Consider the following 23,571-nt stretch of genomic DNA (forward strand, 5'->3'; position numbering starts at 1 on the left):
AAGTGTAAGCAGAGGAATGTGATTGATCGGATTGTTTGGAAATATATCACAAACTCAGTGGGCCAAATCTTTAGTCATTAGGAAAATAAGAAGTGTACCATCCATAGTAGCTCTTGTTTGAAAGCGCTATTCTCCTCTTCTTATGTGAATAATTTCTGCAGATCAATAATTTCTGTTTATATTTGGATTATATTACCATAATTGAAGTACTGCCTTTTGCATTTGCCCTTGACAGTGGATAGGCTTGAGCCTGTGATGGGGCTGTCTGAGTCTACAACTCTCTGCAGCCTCTTTTGATCCAATGCGCTGGAGCTTCCACACCAGGCGGTGATGCAACCAGTCAGAATACACTGACCCATGTACTAGATACTGCGCTCCCAAAGATCTCCAATTTGTTAACTTCCAGCAGAAATTCACCTTGAGCAGAGCAGTTTGGGAAGTTTACTGACCTCCATTGTTTGACACTTGGCTCATCCAATCCCCCTACCTTACTTTCCAGGCATTCCAAAGCAGGAAAATCCATCAAAATGGTCCTGAAATTTCTCTGCACTAATGTCTAATCTTTAATTAAACTGTACCTGCTGAAATTGTGGAACTTCATCTTTGCAAAGTCTTAATTGTTTTGAGTCAGAGAGGTATAAATTAACAGCCTCCAAGGACAGGTACCAAGAGTACAAACATGATTAACCCATCAGCCTTGATTGCAATCTAGGAAACCCAACAACTTTATGATGGCAGCAGATTATAATTATAACGATTGCTGACTGACAGGTCACATTGGACACAGCAGGAATTATGAAGGTCACACTTGCAAGCTGATCAGAGGTACACTGCAAAGCAGTCACTCAGTCTGAAAAAGCTGAGAGGATCACCAGGGTCTCTTCCACCCCCCCCCCCCCCCACTCCCCATTTGTGACATCTACTGGGAGCGTTGTATACGAAGGGACCAAAGCATTGTTAGCGATCTGTACCTCCCATCCCAAGATGGCAGGACTAGGTCTGCCAGACTGGGTAACAGCTTCTTCCCTCAGGCTGCAAGACTAATGATACCCTGCCACCACCGAAGTCCCGTCACTATGGCATGGAGCTGTATACTGTACTGTTTCCTGTTTACCTGTGCTGCGCACTACATGAACTTGTGGTAATATTTTGTTTTTATGTGCTGTGTGTGATGTATGCTTTGTGGGTGTACCGTGGTCTGGAGGAACATTGTTTTGTTGGTTGTATACATGTACAATCAGATTGACACTAAACTTGAATTAAAATCTAGTTTCTCCACACACATTGCAAGCTGTGAGTGCCTTACATTGACTTGGAAGATGTGCAGTTAAATCACAGATTCACTTGGATTGAGTGTTGTGGACCTGGAAGGCAGGAGGTAAAAAGGACAGGTGTAGCACTCTGTGCAAGTGCATGAGAAGGTGCTGTGGGAAGATGTTGTGGTATTGATGATTACCAGTGTCAGTGCTACTGAGCCTAACTGTCAGGAAAACGTGGTAGTTTACTTTTTTTTGTAACTGAGAAAGTAAACAATGTAGAAAGTAAAATCTAGTTAATGCTGGCCTACTTTTCCCTAGTCTGACTACTTGCAAATTACGCTATGATTGGTATTAGATTGCAAAAATATTAGACCTGATTCTGATTGCAAAGGAATATAGTGCAGGGAAGTGTGTGATCAGTAGAAGGAATAAAGGTGGGACTATTTTTCTAAACAGGGAGCAAAGTCAGAAATTAGAAATGCAAAGTGACTTAGGACCCTAGTGCAGGATTCCCTAAAGGTTAACTTGCAGGGTGATAAGGAAGGCAAATGCAATGTTAGCAAACATTTTGAGCGGACTAGAATATAAAAGTAAGGATGTAATGCTGAGGCTTTATTAGGTATTGAACAAACTGTATTGTGAGCGGTTTGGAGCCAGCAGGATGTGCTGGCAATGGAGAGGGTCCAGAGGAGGTTCACAAGAATGATCCCAGGATTCTCAGAGGCTTCGGAGGATTGTAGAATTGGCCTGCTCCATCACGGACATGAATCTCTTCACCATTACAGATAGCTTCAAAGGGTGCTGCCTTGAGAGGCTGGCGTTCATCACTGGGGAACCTCACCATCTGGGACATGCCTTCTTCTCATTGCTACCATTGGGGAGGACGTGTGGGAGTCTGGAGGCCCACACTCTTATGTTTTGGGAGCAGTTTCTTTCCGTCTTCCATGAGATTTCTGAGCAGTCCATGAATTCTGGCATCAATCTTTTGCTCTATCTATCTTATACATACATATTTTAATGTAACTTACAGTAATTTGTTTGCCTGCACTGTACTGCTGCTAAAGAACAAGTTTCATGACCAATGTCAGTGACAATAATTTTGATTCTAATTCTGAAGCAATAGTTGTTATTTGGTTGGTTTCTCTCCAGTGACCTAGCCATGCTGAGCTGGTGGTCATGGATATGGAGCCAGTGTACCTTTCTTTAATACATGAGCCTTGATGAAAAGTTGAATTGTCCTCAAGGCCCAAATACAAGACTTGCCCCAGTCGCTCTGTGCACAAGCCTACTTCCTTCATTAGCTCTTCCACTGTGGAATGAGGAGAAGCGGTTTTTACAGGCAAAAGGTTGCCGATAATTGTGTTGATGTTGTTTGGGAGCTTTGCCAGATACGTTACAGTAAGGAAGGCAAATGCAATATAAGCATTAATTTCAAGAGGACTGGAATATAAAAGGAAGGATGTAATGCTGAGGCTTTATAAGGCTTTGGTCAGACTGTATTTGAAGTATTGTGAACAGTTTTGAGTCTCTTATCTAAGAAAAGATGTGCTGGCATTGGAGAAGGTCCAAAGGAGGTTTATAAGAAGGATCCTAGAAATGAAAGGGTTAATGTATGAGGAGTGTTCAATACTCACCGAAATTTAGAAGAATGGTGTGGGGGGGGGGGGGGGGGGAATCCAATTGAAACCTAGCAAATATACCATAGGCCAAGTCATTGGGTATATTTAAAGTGGAGGTTGATAGGTTCTACATTGGAAAAGGCATCAAAAGTTATGGGGAGAATGCAGGAGAATGAGGTTACAAGGGAAAATAAATCTGTTGTGATGGAATGGTGGAGCAAGCGATGGGCAAAATGGCCTAATTCTGCTCTTGTGTCTTATGGTCATATTTTGTAGAACAAAGTACAACAAAACATATTTTGCAGTATCTGTAACAGATAAGACACTTTGTTTAAACTGATGACATTATTTAATGTATTCAGAATTATAAAAATGAATTAAGTACACAAGTAATGGAGAATAACAAATGCTTATTGGATTTACATTAACAGCTGATGTCTACAATTCACTGCTAATTTTAGAAAATAAAATAGAAAATACCAGAAATACTCAGTATGATGGCCAGCATCTATGGGGAGATAATTAAAATTCCAGGTCAATGAAACTTAATCAAAATGTTTCATCAAATTCTCTCTCCTGTTTCTCCCCTCCGCTCCCCCCTCCACTCCCCTCCTCCCGCGCTCCACCCCTGCTCTCTTCCCTCTTCCCCCATCTCTCTCTCCTCCCCCCCCCCCCCCCCATGTGTAAATGGGAAGGTGTTTTTGCCATGTATTTGCCTTTTGGTTGATTTCTGCTGTGGGAAACAATGGCATTAAGAGGGATTCAGCTGGTGTGGGAGCTTGTCCATATTCATGAATACAGGCATCCCCGGTGCACCTGCAAACAATACCTGATGTCAGATGTGCAGGTGTAGGAATCCGTGATTAAAACATGTGCTTAACATAAGCTGCAGTCGTTTACTTCCATTACGAACTAAAATAAAAGCAGTTGCCTTTCGCTGACGTCATTACATCAGGTGCCGTCTCTTTAAAGTGAAGACAAAACTCAGTGATGATGTTAGTGAATTATGTAGAACCATTCTGATTATAAACAATATGGATCATCTGTCACCCATTACATTACCCTACACGGGTAGACAGTCTGAACTTCAGTGTCAGTGTGAAGTAGCAACAGCTACCACACAAGTAAAGCATAAATCTTTGTGTTGATCTTGGGATATGGAAAGGTGATGGGTTACTTCTGGCCTTTTTGATAGTAATCATGTATTCAGACTCTTTACATAGGGTAACTTGAATTAGTGAACCTCCTTTTTGTGATCTTGTCATATCGGTCAGTACCCCTCACAGTCGGTGAACATGTGTTATCAATTAAAACAATTGATAATTTTTATTTCATCAGAACTGTTTCAGAAGTTCCTCATAGCTACCATTTTCGGTCACTTTTCAGGTTCTGGGCATTGCTGATAAAGCTCGCATTTATTGCCCATTCTCTGACGTCCTTGAGAAGGTTGCAATGGCCTTCCTTGAACTGCTGCTGTGCTCTAGGTGAAGGTGTTCCTATAGTTCTGTTGGGTGGGTAAAGTCCAGGGTTTATCCCTGGCAGCAATGATGGATAGGTACTGTATAGGTTCTCCCCAAGATGCGGCAGGCTTTTGTTCCTCTGAACTGTTTGTAAGTCAAAACTGTGGCCACCCGCCCACATATTTCAATTAAAACATAGGCCAATCAAATGCAAATTGTAGTAAACCAGGGCATTTAACTCGCCAGTCATATATTGTCACAAACACGACAGAAGACACATGCATCTCCTCAGCAGCCAGCAAATCCACCCTGTCAATCTCCCAAACTCTCATTTGAATGTTTGGGTGTCCCCTAAACCGGGGAAGACCTGTAGTTCCAAATCAACATTTGCTCAGTTATATGCTCTGCAGTGAAAAATGACCCAGGGTCTAGTGTCTCTTCAGAGCTCTGAATGCACAAACCAAGGATGATGCAGCAGGGTAGCCCAGTGGGAGTTCCTCTTTGTTAGAGATGCCATCTTCTGAACTGGAAGCCACACTTGAATGGACAATGAACCCATCAACCCTCAGTATTTTCACTCTTTTATTTTCCTCACTTCTTGCACTACTGATTTAATTTAATTTTATAAATATTCCTTATTGTGATTTATAGTTTTTAAAATTATGTATGGCATTGTACCACTGCCACAAAACAACAAATTTCACAACATGTGCCAGTGATATTAAATCTGATTCTGATTATCAGTCCATTTTCTTATTGCTGATTGTGAAATTGTGCAAGGTACAAATCATTTTTCCCTATCACTAAACTGCAGCTCCATTGCAATATTTAATTTGCCTTCTTAATTGCTCACTACGCTTGCAACGGAAGATGCAGACACCAGCTCGGTGTCTTGCTGAATTTTGGTTGCGGATTGATTGGGCCACAACTGAATGTGAGCACATCTTTGTCCAGCATTTATATACACAGTCTTGCCTCAGGGATTGCTTGATGGTAATGGAAAGTAAGTTCACCAGCAGGTGCTTTTCCTTCATAACCTGAGTCCAGCCAAGATCGCTCCTGTGGTTAGCATTGAAGTCAGCTGGCCCTGGATAAACCAAAGACACTCCTTTAGAAATGGCTCTGCACCTCTTTCCCATGTTCAAAGTCTCACTAATGCTTTAAATCAGGGATTCACTATCTCCATTTATGCCTTGGACCCCTACCACTAACTGAGGGGTCTAGATCCCAGATTGGGAACCCCTAAATGTGAAATTCATCAGCACCGATTCAAAAACAGTGCCTGCAGTCTCTCACATGCAGTGCTTCTCTGCTTCAGGTTTAACAAGTGAATTTTCCACAACAGTAGTTGCGAATGAGGAATAAGCCCCAAGAGGATTGGAGTGTAATACAGACAATTCTCTTTCAGCTACTGGGGAATGTTACCAAGTCATGAGTGTATGATGCAGTGATGGAGGGGAGGTGGCAGACTCCTCCCAAAGGAGGAATAAAATACGCACAGGCTTCTGAAGAAAGTTGTGTGTAGAACGCAGCTCTCTTCTGGCTCAAAAACAACTCAGATAAAGCATCTTGGCCCAGAACATTGTGCATTTCCTTCTGAGTTCATTTCTGTCTGAACTTCTGAGTTCCTTCAGTTTTTTTTTTGCTCCAGATTCCAGCATCTCTAGTCCCTTAATGTCTCCCTGTGTCTCAAGTTACCTACAATGTTTCTGCAGGAGTATGACTGCCTGTGATGAATTCCCAAACTTTGGAAGCCCTACCCTTCAGCCACATTCCCCATTCCAAGTGTGAGCACGCAATTCACAGAGATCAAAGGCGGTCTACAGATGTGGGAAATATTGAGCAATGCACACACACACACACACACACACACACACACACACACACACACACACACACACACACACACACACACACACACACACACACACACACACACACACACACACACACACACACACACACACACACACACACACACACACACACCTCAGCAAGTCGGCAGCATCCATGGAGGGAAACAATCAATATTTCATGCCCAGAATCTTCATCAGGAAGAGGTGGAAGGTTCCCCACCTTTGGACTATAGGATCATATAGCATGGAAGCAGACTATCGGCCTACCTCAGCCACGCTGACTGCACTGCCTACCATTAAACCCTTTTGCACGTATAAAGCTTGTATTCCCATACACCTTCCCTACTTAAGTACCTATCCAAATACCTTTTAATACTGCAGTTGTATCTGCCGCTACCCCTTCTTCTGTCAGCCTGTTCCATCACCCTGTCTGTGAAAAGCCTACCAGTCACCTTAAACAAGTCATAAGCAAGAGAATATCTGCAGCTGCTGGAAATCCAAGGAGCTCAGCAGGCCAGGCAGCACCTATGGAAAAGAATTCCCATTCTGACATGTCAACCCATTGCCTCCTCTGTTGTCGCAGTGAGCCCACAGTCAGGTTGGAGGAGCAACACCTTATGGGTAGCCTCCAACCTGATGGCACGAACACCGATTTCTCGAACTTCCGGTAATGCACCCCCCCCCCAATTTCCCATTCCTATTTCCCTCTTTCACCTTATCTTGCATGCCCATCGCTTCTTTCTGGTGCTCCTCCCACTTTTCTTTCTTCCATGGCCTTCTGTCCTCTTCTATTAGATTCCCCCTTCTCCTGCCCTGTAGCTCTCTCACCAATCAACTTCCCAGCGTTTTACTTCACTTCTACCCCCGTCCCCTTACCAGTTTCATCTATCACTTTGTGTTTCTCCCTCTTTCCCCCCCATCCCCCCCCCACCTTCTGACTCTTGACTCATCTTCTTCTTGGTCTCGACCCCAAAATGTTGACTACTGTTTTCCATAGATGCTGCCTGGCCTGCTGAGTTCCTCCAGCATTTTGTGTGTGTTCGTTAAACAAATACCCTTTAGTTCTAAACTAAACCTACCCCTGGGGGGAGAAACAGGTTTACTGGCTTAACTTTTTCTGACTTTTGCAAAGCAACATTGAGCAGCAGAGTAACCTACATAACTCCTTAGGGACGGCCCACAAAGACCCAGAGGCAAGGTGTGTGAGGGTGAGCCTGACTTTGAGAACAGTTTGGTTGGGTACCTCGAAAACAAACACAAGTGGTACAGTTCTTAGAACCGAGAGGCGGGGTGACTCTCGTGCTTGGAAATCCGCTAGTCTGCCTGGGCTGAGATATATATGGTCAAAGTCAAATTATGCTCTGCTGGTGACATGAGGAATCTATTCTGGTAAATGCAGCTTTGCAATCTCAGAAGGAGCATTTTCCTTCCTTGTAGGCACTTACAATGGGCACTCACACCCTGACAGATATCTCCCTGGCAACTTCCTACTGCTTGTGCCACCTCTGATCAGATGTCTTCCTCCATTTTTTCCTCAATCTGTCAAATGTGGTCTCACTTTTTTATAATTGGATTTATTTTGCCTCTGCTGGCCAATTAATTTTGAGGGTGAGCATGCTGAAACCATCTGGAGGAATAGTGGCTGGGATCCTTGTCAGAGTTGGTCTACTTGAGGTTTGCTCAGCAGACAGTTGTGCAGTACTCTGTCTGTGACTTTTGGATGGATTTACCTTTCCTTATGAATATTGTTTAATGAGATCCTTCAGCATTATTAAAAGCAGGTTCACTCACCGGGGAATAATGCACTGATTAGTGCAGCTGATAATCTCACTTGAGATGAATTTTTACTGTTGTGCTGCTATTGATATGATGGGGCAAATTGGAAAGTGCTGAGGTACATAAAATTTTCACAGCAATGTTTATTTCTGAAAATGACTGCATTAACCCACTCTGAGAACAGAGACATTTCATGCTGTAAAGTACAATTTTTTTACGTACAATGTCCAAAAGCATTGCATTATACAAATCCATTTCTTGGCCTACATATAACAATATTGTATTCCATATAGATATTGACTGAATTCGTAATACACTCTGGTTGAGACACAGTAGAAATAAGAGGTAGTTAACAAGATGTAGGTCAGATTTATATACCTGCTTTGCTACATTTATTTTTCACATGTGATTCACTTTAGTTCAGAAGCTTCAGTTAATGTTCACACAGTCTGACCAATACTGGTTCATTTTATGAGTTGTGCGAACTTGGCAATCTGCCTCTCAATAGGATAAATGTGGTTTGAGTCTTTCTACAACAAATCTTATTAAGTTTATTTCTGTATCTGATCCATAGGTGATGTGTCACCAATCAGCATGTCCCCCATCAGTCAGTCACAGTTTATTCCACTTGGGGAAATTCTTTGCTTGGCCATCTCAGCAATGAATGCTTCAAGGAAACCCGTCACACATGAGGCCCTCATGGAACATTTAGCCACTTGCTTTCCAGGTATGTTTTCAGCAATAACTATTTTCTAAATTATTCTGCTGTTACTGTTGTAATTTACAATAGTAAAGTGGCATTTATTGTGGTAATTTGCCATTATTAGTGTCATTCAGGATTGAGTAAATGTACAAAATTCTTTCATGAGATTGAGGCAGGTATAATGCTTTCACTTACTGTCTGCAATAGGGGTCATACCCTTAGAATAAAGAGTTAGCTATTTTCCCTTTAAGCAAAAAGAAAGTTTGGGAGATTAAATAGAGGTATGCCAGATAAAGACAAGTTTCAACAGGGAAATAGAGGGGAGTTATTCCCATAAGAAACAGATTTAAATAAAATCTTTGTGCCAAAGTTAAAAGGCTTCTGTGAAGAAAAATCATCTTACTTAGGAAGCGGTCATGAATTGGATCTCACAGCCTCTAAGAGTGGATGAAACCGAATCAGTTTATCACCTTCAGAAGGAAGTTAGGGAGGGTAATTTGAAGAGCTATCAGGAACAGGACTGACAGGATTTCTTTACTAAGCACCAGAATGGCCTCAATGGGCCAAATGGTCTCTTTATGAGCTGTACAATTAGATAATTCTACAAAGAATGTTCCCTGTTGTTTTCTTTTACATCTAATCATGCTTGGTGTAACTGCAGAAGTCCTCTACTGAAGGCAGTACACCTGGGTGGTATATCAGTGTTGCTGGATTGTTTGCACTAATTTGAACACCAGAGAAGTGAATATGGTAAAAATAAAATCTCCCTAATTTTGCTTTCTACAAACCTTGTTTAGAATAAATAAAGGGAAATATTGGGAATTCACAGTAGGAGAACTTTACTTGCAAACGAACCGGTGAACTGCAATCCATCCTTCTGCTGGGTACAACTAGAATTTGCAGGAGATGGTTTGTTTTAGATTTTACAATTTCCAATTTCCAGGGTTGTTTGTGGGCAATCTTTTGTAGTCTCATTCCGGATTTGCCAAATTGCCTGACTATAAACGGCAGGGAGGCCTTGAAATACTACTGCAGCGGATGGATATCTGGGATGGGTACTGCAGCCGGGTAGAATCATCTGGTTTGGTCTCTGTACTCCAGCAGTACAATTGGGAGACTGAGGTCAGGCCACAAGAAGTGCAGGTTTGAGTGAGCCAGGGGGTCACGGGGATTTCAGGAAGGTAGTGGGAAGGTTGGGGGGGAGGTGTGGAGAACAATTAAAGGCAAACAGCGATTTGCCTGAAGGCAGCCCCAGGTGAGAGTGGGAGGATGGGCAGTGTTATCCTGGTTACACTGCAGTGCTCCAAGAGAAGCATTGCTTTTGTTAGGATGTCATCCCATGCTTAATCATATCAAAGGCACAGGAAGGAGCAAGAGCTAGAAGTGCCCAGTATGAGTGACTACCCAATGTGTTTAAAATAGTGTTTCATACTGGGAAAGATCACATTGAAAAATAACTAGATCACATTAACTAGGTCGTGCAAATGGACTGCCAGAATTATTACTCTTTGATATGACCTGCATATTTAATATATGATTGTATGTTTTTCTTTTGGGCTGACAAGTAATGTATATCAGCAATAGTAATAGTCAGTACTCATCCTCACTGAAGGCAGCTTATTGGTGCCTCAAGAATACAGGTATTGATAGTTACCCTTAGTAATGACATTACAAAGGACTGGTGATGAAACTGGAGGAGGAAGAACAGCAGAGCCAGGGCTTGTGGTGGAACATTCGCGCATTATGCCCTCTTATCTAAGGCTTCCCAATTAGTGCAAGTATCCCAAAATGCACCCTCTACAAATTCCTTCTCTGTCTTTCCAAACTCCAAAGAATTCAGATCCAAGCTTTTTACCTCTTCTGGTAGGACCGCCTCCTGCCATCCCAGGAAATCGCCTGGTGAATCTCCGTAGGATTAAGTCCAGTGCTACTGTACGCTTCACTTGTTTTTGATTTGTTTTATTGCTGTTGATGTTGCTTGTGTTGTTCTGCTGAAAACTATGGGCAAACTCTGTTGGCACTACAATGTGTGGCGCATCCTTGGGTTGCTTTGGCAATTAATGCAAACGATGCATTTCACTGTATGTTTCGATTTATGTGTGATAAATAAATGAGTCTGAATCTTTTCACACCAAAATGGTGTGCAGCACTTCAGGTATAGCCTGACCTGCACCCTGTGCATCTGTAACAAAATCTCTTTTTGTTATATATAATATTCAAACCTTTCGCGATAAAGAAGAATATGCTATTTGCTTCTGGGTTACTTGCTGCACCTATTTGCTAATGTTTTGTGCTTTGTACACAAGGGCACCTTTTTGCCTTTTGATTTCCCTTGCTGAAGTGCTTGTCACCTCTCAATCTCCTGTGCTTCAGGGAATAAGTTCCAACTCTGCGCAACCTCTTCTTGTAATTCAGGCCCCCAAGTCTAGGAAATATCCTGGTATATCTTTTATAGAGTCATAAAGTCATCAAGCACTACAGCACAGTAACAGGCAACTTGGCCTAACTAGTCTTCTGCTTAGTCCCCTCTATTAAACTCTCATCCATATGCTTATCCAAACTTTTCGGCACTCTTTCTAGTTTAATAACCATAAGATAATAGGAGCAGAAATAGGCCATTTGGCCCATCGAGCCTTCTCCACCATTTCATCATGGCTGATCCATTTCTCTCTCAGCCCCAGTCTCCCACCTTCTCCTCAAATTCCTTCATGCCCAGACTAATCAAGAATCTATCAACCTGTGCCTTAAATATACCAGATATCTTGGCCTCCGCTGCCAGCGATAACAGCTTTTGCTAATATCTTTACTATAAAGATATTACCAAAACTGTACACAAGGCTTCAAGAGAAACCTCACCAATATCATGTATAACTGCATCTTAACTTCCCATTTGCCAGTCAGCCCACATACTAAGCTGATGAAGATGCCCCCCCATTGTTTCATAACCTTCTACACCATCTACAAGACCACCTAATTTAGTATCATTCACAAACTTACTAACCAAGTCTTATACATTCACATCCAAAATGTTCACGTTTCCCTCGCTATCTGAAGGTAGAGCGTTCCGCTGAAACCATTTGTAAGCAGAAATGCCGTAAAGCGAAGAAGCAATTACCATTAATTTATATGGGAAAAATTTTTGAGTGTTCCCAGACCCAAAAAAATAATCTACCAAATCATACCAAAGAACACATAAAACCTAAAATAACATGAACATATAGTAAAAACAGGAATGATATGATAAATATACAGTCTACATAAAGTAGAAATATTGTATGTATCGTAGTTTCACTTATCAAAATCAGGAAGGCAGAGAGCCAAAATCGATTTGGAGGAAAAAAATCGGCACGTACATGCATGTGCACGTATACGCATATGTACACACATGCGTATGCACATACACGCATGCGCAAACAACTGCCTGCACAAGGTTTCATGGTCATGGTAGTCTTTCTCAGGTAAACACACTTATAAAGCGGGCATCTTTTTTTTCGTAAAAGCGAAAATCCTCTTTGGTTAGCAAAAACAGGTACCAATGTAGGTCCTTCATAACAGCGAGTTGTTGTAAAGCGAACATTCAGAAAACGGGGGCCACCTGTATAGAAAATACAATCAGCAAAGGTACCAGCACCAACTCCTGTTCACAGCACTAGACACAGACCTCCAGTCTGAGAAACAACCTTTGACCATCCTACCACTGAGCCAATTATGAATCCAGTCTGTGATCTTCCCCTGGACCCCATGCAATCAATTCTTCTATGTTAGCCTGCCTTGAAGGAATATTCTATTTATTCTTTACTTGGTCTTTTTTGGAGCTCCCTTGCAGAATTCTGAAATTTTCCCAATCTTTGCATATACATTCTCAAAGGTTCCAAGGTACATTTAATGTCAGAGAAATATATACAAAATACATCCTGAAATTCTTTTTCTTCACAACCATTCACAAAAACAGAGGAGTGCCCCAAAGAATGAATGAGTTAAATGTTGGAACCCCAAAGCCCCCCCCCCCCAGCTCCCCCTCCCATGCATAAGCATAAGAAATCGCAGCAAGAGGTGGAGAGGGAAGAAGTAAAAGAAGCTCGGAGAGAAGCTGTCTTTCTTAACTGATTGTGGCAAAGAGGCTAGACTGCGCAGGCGTGTGACGTAGCACGCCAAAGGTTTAAAAAGAAAGACCGCCATATACAGTGGCCATCGTTGGAGTGGACTGAGGAAGAGTGGGACGGCTTTGGCTCAATCTGGCAGAGGCGAGGTTGAACGGGGCACGACTGCGCAAGCGCGTGAAAGTCGGCCCGTGAGGCAGCGGGAGAATTTAAATAGTGAGCAGAGGCTGAGTACGAGCTTCACTCCAGGTGAGGTAAGGCTGGGTAAACTCCTTTAATTAATCTAATTAGCTTAGGAGTAGGTAATGGAGGCAGCAGTTAGGGCAGTTGAGTGCTCCGTTTGCAGTATGTGGGAAGTCAGGGCGAGCACAGCTGTCCCTGATGACTACACCTGCAAAAGGTGCATCCAGCTGCAGCTCCTGACAAACCGTGTTAGGGAACTGGAGCTGGAGCTGGATGAACTTCGGATCATTCGGGTGGCAGAGGCAGAAATAGACAGGAGTTTCAGGGAGATAGTCACCCCTAGGAGTCAGGAGACAGGTAGTTGGGTGACTGTCAGGAGAGGGAAGGGGAATAGACTGGAAGAGCAGAGCACCCCTGTGGCTGTTCCCATCAACAATAAGTATACCGTTTTGGATACTGTTGGTGGGGACAACCTACCAGGGACAACTTATAGTGGTTGCGTCTCTGGCACCAAGACTGGACTCTCAGCTCAGAAGGGAAGGAGGGAAAAGAGGAGAGCAGTAGTGATAGGGGATTCAATAGTTAGGGGGACAGATAGGAGGTTCTGTGGAAGAGATCGAGAATCCCGGATGGTCTGTTGCCTCCTTGGTGCCAGGGTCCGCGATATCTCGGATCGAGTTCTTAGTATTCTCAAGAGGGGGGTGAGCAGCCGGATGTCGTGGTCCATGTAGGGACCAATGACCTGGGTAGGAAGAGTGAGGACGTCCTGAAAGGTGAGTTTAAGGAGCTAGGTGCCAAGTTAAAGGACAGGACCTCCAGGATAGCAATCTCAGGATTGCTACCAGTGCCACGTGCGGGCGGGTTTAGAAATAGTAAGATAGTGCAGATCAACACGTGCCTGAAGCTGGTGCAGGAGGGAGGGCTTCAGATTTACAGATAATTGGGCAGTTTTCCAGGGAAGGAGGGACCTGTTCCGCCGGGACGGTTTACATCTGAACTGGAGGGGGACAAATATTCTTGTAGGTAGGTTTGCTAGAGAGGCTTCAGTGGATTTAAACTAAATATGAGGGGGGAGGGGAACCAGAGTGTAGGAACAGATGTATGGGAGAAGGAAGAAAAAGAAGACAGTAAAATTCTTTGTACTGTTAGAAATAAACAGAGAGGAAGAGTTAGAGAATTTCTTAAATGCATTTATTTTAATGCTAGGAGCATTGTAAGAAAGGTGGCTGAGCTTAGAGCATGGATTGATACCTGGAGATATGATGTTGTAGCTATTAGTGAAACATGGTTGCAGGAAGGGTGTGATTGGCAACTAAATATTCCTGGATTTTGTTGCTTCAGGTGTGATAGAATCGGAGGGACCAGAGAGGGAGGTGTTGCGTTGCTTGTCAGAGAAAATATTGCAGCAGTGCTCTGGCAGGATAGATTTGAGGGCTCGTTTAGCGAGGCTATTTGGGTGGGGAAAGGTATAGTAACACTTATAGGGGTGTATTATAGACCACCTAATGGGGAGCGAGAATTGGAGGAGCAAATTTGCAAGGAGATAGCAGATATTTGAACTAAGCACAAGGTTGTGATTGTGGGAGATTTTAATTTTCCACACATAGACTGGGAAGCCCATACTGTAAAAGGGATGGATGGTTTGGAGTTTGTAAAGTGTGTGCAGGATAGTTTTTTGCAGCAATGCATAGAGGTACCAACTAGAGACGGGGCAGTGTTGGATCTTCTGTTAGGGAATGAAATAGGTCAGGTGACGGAGGTATGTGTTGGGGAGCACTTCGGGTCCAGTGATCACAATGCCATTAGTTTCAATATAATTATGGAGAAGGATAGGACTGGACCCAGGGTTGAGATTTTTGATTGGAGAAAGGCTAACTTTGAGGAGATGCAAAAGGATTTAGAAGGAGTGGATTGGGACAATTTGTTTTATGGGAAGGATGTAATAGAGAAATGGAGGTCATTTAAAGGTGAAATTTTGAGGGTACAGAATCTTTATGTTCCTGTTAGGTTGAAAGGAAAGGTTAAAAGTTTGAGAGCACCATGGTGTTCAAGGGATATTGGAAACTTGGTTAGGAAAAAGAGAGATATCTACAATAAATATAGGCAGCATGGAGTAAATGAGCTGCTCGAGGAATATAAAGAATGTAAGAAGAATTTTAAGAAAGAAATTAGAAAAGCTAAAAGGAGATATGAGGTTGCTTTGGCAAGTAAGGTGAAAATAAATCCAAAGGGTTTCTACAGTTATATTAATAGCAAAAGGATAGTGAGGGACAAAATTGGTCCCTTAGAGAATCAGAGTGGACAGCTATGTGTGGAGCCGAAAGAGATGGGGGAGATTTTGAACAATTTCTTTTCTTCGGTATTCACTAAGGAGAAGGATATTGAATTGTGTAAGGTAAGGGAAACAAGTAGGGAAGTTATGGAAACTATGACGATTAAAGAGGAGGAAGTACTAGCACTTTTAAGGAATATAAAAGTGGATAAATCTCTGGGTCCTGACAGGATATTCCCTAGGACCTAGAGGGAGGTTAGTGTAGAAATAGCAGGAGCTCTGACAGAAATATTTCAAACGTCATTAGAAACGGGGATGGTGCTGGAGGATTGGCGTATTGCTCATGTGGTTCCGTTGTTTAAAAAGGGTTCTAAGAGTAAACCTAGCAATTATAGGCCTGTCAGTTTGCCATCAGTGGCAGGTAAATTAATGGAAAGTATTCTTAGAAATGGTATATATAATTATCTGGATAGACAGGGTCTGATTAGGAACAGTCAACATGAATTTGTGCGTGGACGGTCATGTTTGAGAAATCTTATTGAATTTTTTGAAGAGGTTACAAGGAAAGTTGACGAGGGTAAAGCAGTGGATGTTGTCTATATCGACTTCAGTAAGGCCTTTGACAAGGTTCCGCATGGAAGGTTAGTTAGGAAGGTTCAATCGTTAGGTATTAATATTGAAGTAGTAAAATGGATTCAACAGTGGCTGGATGGGAGATGCCAGAGAGTAGTGGTGGATAACTGTTTGTCAGGTTGGAGGCCGGTGACTAGTGGTGTGCCTCAGGGATCTGTACTGGGTCCAATGTTGTTTGTCATATACATTAATGATCTGGATGATGGGCTGGTAAATTGGATTAGTAAGTATGCAGATGATACTAAGATAGGTGGTGTTGTGGATAATGAAGTAGGTTTTCAAAGCTTGCAGAGAGATTTAGGCCAGTTAGAAGAGTGGGCTGAACGATGGCAGATGGAGTTTAATGCTGATAAGTGTGAGGTGCTACATTTTGGTAGGAATAATCCAAATAGGACATACATGGTAAATGGTAGGGCATTGAAGAATGCAGTAGAACAGAGTGATCTAGGAATAATGGTGCATAGTTCCCTGAAAGTGGAATCTCATATGGATAGGGTGGTGAAAAAAGCTTTTGGTATGTTGGCCTTTATAAATCAGAGCATTGAGTATAGGAGTTGAGATGTAATGTTAAGATTGTAGAAGGCATTGGTAAGGCCGAATTTGGAGTATTGCGTACAGTTCTGGTCACCAAATTATAGGAAAGATGTCAACAAAATAGAGAGAGCACAGAGAGGATTTACTAGAATGTTACCTGGGTTTCAGCACCTAAGTTACAGGGAAAGGTTGAACAAGTTAGGTCTTTATTCTTTGGAGCATAGAAGGTTGAGGGGGGACTTGATAGAGGTATTTAAAATTATGAGGGGGATAGATAGAATTAACGTGGATAGGCTTTTTCCATTGAGAGTAGGGGAGATTCAAACAAGAGGACATGAGTTGAGAGTTAGGGGGCAAAAGTTTAAGGGTAACACGAGGGGGAATTTCTTTACTCAGAGAGAGTGGTAGCTGTGTGGAATGAGCTTCCAGTAGAAGTGGTAGAGGCAGGTTCGGTATTGTCATTTCAAGTAAAATTGGATAGGTATATGGACAGGAAAGGAATGGAGGGTTATGGGCTGAGTGCGGGTCAGTGGGAATAGGTCAGAGTAAGTGTTTGGCACGGACTAGAAGGGCCGAAATGGCCTGTTTCCGTGCTGTAATTGTTACATGGTTATAAGCAGCAACATAGCAATGATTCTCCCCCCTCCCCCACCAGCAAAAAAAGCATCTGTACCCCCTACCGAGCACTCAGGCATGCAGCAAAGTATCAATAAAGACACAGACTTGCAGTACCCCAAAAACTACTCATTCAACCAGTAGTTTAACATACCACAGGCTCTATCTCTTTCTCCCTAATAAGGGAAAAAGAGGTGTCCGTTTCATAGTGAGCGGGGAGACATAACAAAGCCACTCTCTGATTTATGATGTTAAAAGTCTGTTGCGTTGCTTTTTCCAAGCTCTGTGCTCAAAGAACTTGGGTCTCTGGGCACACAGCCAGCGAGCAACCAGCTCGCTGCTTCTGATCTTCCGTCTCCCAGGTTCCAGCGGAGGCACTGAACTCATCCACCCACCTCCAGAACCATGAAATCCTGTAACCCTGAAGGCGTGCTAGTCCTCTAGGCCGCTTCCTTGGTATATTGATTAGCGGCCAGTCGTGAGACCCCGAGAGCAGAAGTCAGCGTGAAATTCCAGGTCAGGGTCACTTTTGTGACTGGGCACTTATCTGTTTGTGTACTTTTGCCTTGATGAGATCCATATTACATTAGACTGTGCTTTCATTCCTTAAATGTACACTTGCTGGTTTATTTTCTTGTCTTTTAATACAGTTTCTCTATAGTTTGCTTTATTCTAAGTTACTATCCAGTTTTAGATCCAACTAAATCAGTTTAATTTTTATATGAAATTTTAACATATTATGATCACAGTTCCCTAAAACCACTTCACGACTTGATTATAGTTTCTCATTGGCCAGCACTAGATCTAAGATGGCCTGTTCGCTTGTTGGTTCCTCAGGCAAAAGCACAAGAAGGAACTCACACAAAATGCTGGAGGAACTCCAGTAGGTAAGGCAGCATCTATGGAAATTAATAAATGGTTAGCATTTCAGGCTGAGACACTTCTTTGGGACAGGCCCAGAAAAAGGGTCTGTACCCAAAACGTCAACTGTTTATTTAATTCGATTGCTGTTGTCCTCAATCAACAACTGATATAGAAAGCCACGACTCAGTGGCACTCATTCTCTTGCTGCCAGGTAGATTTGCCCAGTCTATCTATACGTAGCTTAAAACCTTCCATAATTATTGCATTATCCTTGTTACATGTATCTTCTGATTTAGGCACTGCATTGCCGCTATTGTTGAGGCACTTATCTGGTACTACCCCAATATTTTCTGCTATTTGTTCAGTTTTATCTCTATTTAATTGGTTAATTGGTCATTGTAAATTGTCGTGTGATTAGGTTAGGGTTAAATCTGGTTTGCTGGGCGGCGTGGTTTGAAAGCCGGTAGGGCCAGTTCGTGCTGTATCTCAATAAATAAATAAATAAATTTAGATAAGGCACAGACAACATTGGTGATGTGCTTGTATTTTCCCATAGAGAAGATTCAAGGTTCAAAGTACATTTATTATCAAAGTGTGTACATATTATACAGCCTTGAGATTTGTTATCTTACAGGCAGCTTTAAAACAATGAAACCCCGACAGAACCCATTACAAAAAAGACAACTGTCAAACTCCCAATGCAGAGAGGGGGAAAACAAACAAGTTGTGTAAACAATAAAAGTAAGCAAATAGCATTCAGAACTAGATTTCTACGAATAATGCAAAGCCGAACATCACTGCAGCTGGATCAGGCAACAGGCATAGTTCATCGCAGACCTTAGATGCACAGAGGCATCTCTACGGCCAGCTCGGACGTTCAGCGTAGAGCTAAGGAAATGTCGCAGAGCAGCAAGCATAACCAGCCCTTGCCTCGCCCCTGGTCCTTTTCTGGCCCGGCGTTTAAATCATCCAAATGTTCTTCACTCTGGGGCCTGGACCCCACCACCATGATTCTGCCCATACCCGACCTTTCCATTTCAACCAAGCACTTAAATCGATCAAACATCGGGACTTCCCTCATTCTCAGGGACACCATGACTTTGCCTTGACTGTGCTTTGACTCAGTTTACCTCGTCCACCTTTTGCTGGCCTCTCCATTGTTAGTGTTGTTTGTTAGGAGGTATCCTGAATAAGGAGAAGAATGTGAGTAGGAATCAAGGTTATAAATCAAACTGACTGGGAAATTACATGGCACATGAAATATAATGTGGAAAATGAACAGAAAACGAGAGTGTTTTTATCTATTGAGTGATTGGGTAATGTTAATGTTCATAGGTATTTGTGCATCATTGTGTACCAATCAGTGAAAGGCAAAATGCAGATATATTAATCTGTAAGAAAGACATTGTATGTTGGTCATTATTACAAAAGGCTTTTCATTAGGAGAAAAGATATTGATTATAAGATGTGGTGAGATTTTGCATCTGAATTATTGTCCATGATTTTGCCATCTTACCTAAACAAAAATAAGCTTGCCCTGGATGGATTACAGCAAAGACTTGCTAGACTGCTTCCAGCAATAGTGTTAGTCATGTGAAGAGAGATTGAGCAGACTAAGCATATATTCTCCAGAGTTTAAAATGAGATGAGATCTCATTGAAATTTACATAATTCTTACATCATGCAAGGAAGAAGTTTCCCCTGCCTGAAGAGTTAAGAACCAGGGGTCACAATCTCAGAATAAGGAGGCAGGCCATTTGGAAACGAGATGAGCAAAATTTCCTTCAGAGAGTGTTGAATCTTCTGTCCCAGAGCAGTGTGGAAGTTCATTCAAAGCAGATATTCCAGTTTCTGGATCAAACCTGCACAACCCTAACCGTTCTTCAGCAGTGGACTCCTCCTCCACTGTGGACTTGTCTCTTTGTAGTATGGTCTTGTTTTTGCAGCCTTTTATGTTTTGTCTCTCTTCATTATCTAGTATAATTTATACTCTGTATTGTCGGTACCTATATGCCTGTGATGCTGCTGCAAACAAGTTTATTTAAAACCTCTACCCCACTCTACTTGTGCACTTGGCAATAAATTCGACTTGGCTTGACTTGAGTTGACAGATTTCTGCATATTAATGAAAATCAAGGGATACCTGGATAGTGCAGGAAAATATCAATGAATTTTCTTGAACATGATGAAATGTGAAGACATCTCAAATGGTTAGAGAGCCTATTCCTGCTCTGGTTTCTTGCATTTTATGGTTCAAAAGTACTTTTAATATCAGAGTATGTATACAGTACACAACCTGAAATTTGTCCTCTTCACAGATATCCACAAAACAAAGAAATTCTATAGAATGAATGATAGAAACATCAAAGCCCCTCCAGCACCCCTCCTTTCCCTTTGTACAAGCTTCAGCAAAAGTATCGACTCCCAACTCTGCCCCATCTGCACCAGCAAAATCACCCCCTCCCCAAACCTCACCATGCAAGCAACAACCCCTAAGAGACTTTGATCCAGAGTCTTATCAAACTACTGTCGACAAGCCAGCACTTCGGTATCTCAGACAGACTCTCTGGCCCAGTGAGTGAGAGATCACTCCCGCAACAACGAGAGCCGAGCCCAATAACTTTCAGTTCCAGTGTTACAATTGGAGCGCCCAGGGTTGACCCACCACATTTTTCCACTGTGACTCTGGCCTCACTGACCACGATCCTGCCTCCACATACCCTCTGATGTAGCTGCAAATACCCCCTTCCCTGGTGGATGGTGCCCCTAAACTAATGCTGAAAGCAGTTCCCATTTTATGTTCCCATTGTGTCTCCATGTGCAGTGGTATTCCTCTGTGTTAAAAGTCAGGTGAGGGGACGATCAGTTTTGGCCATGAAGCATAAACCTCTTCCTCTTCCTTCTTAGTAGTTGCATAGACTCACAATTCTCCACATAATTTCTTGGACAGAGACAGCAACAAGAAGTGTTGCTTTAGTGCCTGTGGGGAACTGGAAGTATTTGCAGCAGGGGGAATAGAACAGGAAAAAATAAACAACTCAGATCTGTCACATGCATTAGCCCTTAACTTCGCTCAATAGCTTTTCTGGCTCCAGAGCAAATCCAGGCTTCAGTCCAAAATAAAATATGGCTAAACAAGATTCAGTCCCTGACACAATTTTCAGAAAGAATTTGACTGGAGATATTAGAGATTTACAGAAAAAAAATTAGAATAGCTTGGGGAAAAACAGCTTACCGGGCCAGAATCAGTTTCTGGATGCTTAATAGACTACCCTGTGGGCATTTATGGAAGTGCAAGGTCAAGTGGTGATTTGGAAATGATCGAAAGTTTTAACATTGAGGTGTTGGTTAAGTGAGAACTATTGAAGAGATGGTGATTGAATGGCACATGGTGATGGGACACAGAGTAGAAAGCAACCTCTCCATGGGAAGGGTGCTTGGGATGGCAGCTGCTCTGCCCAAGACTGCCAGAAACTGCAGGGAGTTGTGTCCCATTCACAGAAACCAGCCTCTGCTCCATAGACTCTTTCTACACTCCTCACTGCCTCAAGAAAGCAGCCGTCATAATTAAAAACGTCTCCCACCCTCTTTTCCCCTCATGCTATGAGGCAGAAGATACAAGAGCCTGAAAGGATGCCACCAGGCTCAATGACAGCTTCACTCCCAATGTTATAAGACTATTGGACAGATCTCTTGCCTGGTAATATGGGCTGTCGACTTTCCATCATCATGACCTTGCATCTTATTGCTTGCCTACAGTGCTCGTTCTCTGTGATTATAACAGTATATGCTACAGTCTGCCGTTGCTTTTCCTGTGTTTCGTCACACCAGTACAGAGATAGTACAAAGTTTTCCCTCTCTACCTCACATGTGACAATAATAAGCCAATTTAATTTGATTTCCAATTTAACTTTTGCTGCCTGCATCTGAGATGTCCTAGCATCCTGAAACTGATTTCTAGCAATATAGCCATTTCTTAGTCTGGGGAGGGGTGGAGGTTATCTCAGTAATGTGAGACATAGAAACAAAGAAACATAGAAAATCTACAGCACAATACAGGCCCTTCGGCCCACAAAGTTGTGCCGAACATGTCCCTACCTTAGAAATTACTAGGCTTACCTATAGCCCTCTATTTTACTAAGCTCCATGTACCTATCTAAAAGCCTCTTAAAAGACCCTATTGTATCCACCTCCACCACCGCTGCCCGCACCAGTACATATGTCAGCCAGAATGGTCCCACCTGCTGAGGTTCCAGTTATCCGGAGCCTCGAGAAATGAAACTTGGAACAAAGAACTTGCCTTTCTCAGCCTTGAGCTATACCAATGGCCATTAACTCAAGCCATTATACGGAGCCAATGGTCATGAGAACTTGTGCTGATTTGTGCACAGCAAAGTCCCGTAGCAGTATTGCCTTCAGATCATCCCATTTCCTAGATGTGAGTGAAGTTTGTTTGAGATTAAATGTTGGCCAGGTTATTTTAAAAAAAGCTCCCTTTCAGGGGCTTTTAAGAAACCCTTAGCATATGGATGATAGAAAAAATATGGGGCTATGTAGGATGGAAAGTTTAGATTCATTTTACAGAAGTTCTAAAGGTTCAGCAGAACATCGTGGTTTGAAAGGCCTGTACTGTACTGGGCTGTAATGTTCTATGTTCACCTTACTCTCAGTATAAGAGCAGCGGCCTGAGATGCAGTTATTTATCTCTCTGCCTATTGATCATCACATTTCCACTTCCTACTCCCTCCCATTTCCCTGCACCAGAAAACCTGCAGCATTAACTCCATTACTTTTCACCCTCCTCAACATACACTGTTCCCGATCCCACCGATATTTCTGGCATTTTCTGTTTTCATTTCTCAGAAGCTGGAGAGCCCTGCCGCAGCTCGGTGCTCCTCCAGTAGCACTCTGCAGCGACAGTTCGACACGTTGCTGTCTGGTCTCTAGACGGGGACTGAGCTGCTACAAGCTGAGACACGGCCGTCCCTGGAACAAAGTGACAATGGTGGAGTTCCACATGAAGCAGCAGCTTAGCATGGTGATTGTGCATAAGGCTTGGATGTAATGCTGAAGCCTTGGTCAGACCACATTTGGGCTATTGTGTGCAGTTCTGGGCCCCACATTGAAGCAAAATGTGCTTGAATTGGAGGGGGTCCAGAGGAGATTCATGAGAATGAATCCAAGAATTAAACGGTTAACATGTGAAGAACATTTGATGGCTCTGGGCTTGTACTCACTGGAGTTTAGAAGAATGAGGAGGGAATCTCATTGAAACCTATCAAATATTGAAAGGCTGACATAAACTGGATGTTTCCAATAGTTGGGGGGGGGAGGGAGTTGAGGGCCAGAGGGCACAGCCTCGGAATACAAGGATATCCCTTGAGAACAGAGCTGAGGAGGAATTTCTTTAGCCACAGGGTGGTGAGTCTATAGAATTCATTGCCACAGACGGCCAAGTTATTGGGTGTACTTAAAGCAGAGGTTGATAGGTCCTTGATTAGTATGGGTGTCAAAAGTTATAGGGAGAAAGCAGGGGAATGGTGTTGAGTAGGATAATTAATCAGCCATGATTGGCAAGCAGACATGATGGGCCAAATGGCCTAATTATTGCTCCTATGTCTTATGGTCTTACTAAATCTAAAATAAGGTAGTATTTCAGTAAACCAGTAATGAAAGCAATATTTTGAGCTTCTGGGC

At 42.7% G+C, this 23,571-nt stretch overlaps 1 protein-coding gene across 5 annotated transcripts in view; it reads left to right on the forward strand.

Annotated features, from left to right (window-relative positions):
- Positions 1 to 23,571, forward strand: part of stox2b (storkhead box 2b) — a 169,506-nt gene that overhangs the window by 124,135 nt on the left and 21,800 nt on the right. For 4 of the 5 annotated variants that reach the window (XM_073048090.1, XM_073048088.1, XM_073048092.1 and 1 more), the window contains one exon: positions 8,545 to 8,697. In XM_073048090.1, the coding sequence (XP_072904191.1) occupies positions 8,545 to 8,697 (153 nt within the window). Of the gene's footprint in view, positions 1 to 8,544; positions 8,698 to 17,805; positions 17,898 to 23,571 lie in introns of those variants that run through there. The other variant, XM_073048093.1, reaches the window with a different exon arrangement.

The sequence above is a fragment of the Hemitrygon akajei genome, chromosome 6, assembly GCF_048418815.1.
Source record: "Hemitrygon akajei chromosome 6, sHemAka1.3, whole genome shotgun sequence".
NCBI classification, from domain to species: Eukaryota; Metazoa; Chordata; class Chondrichthyes; order Myliobatiformes; family Dasyatidae; genus Hemitrygon; species Hemitrygon akajei.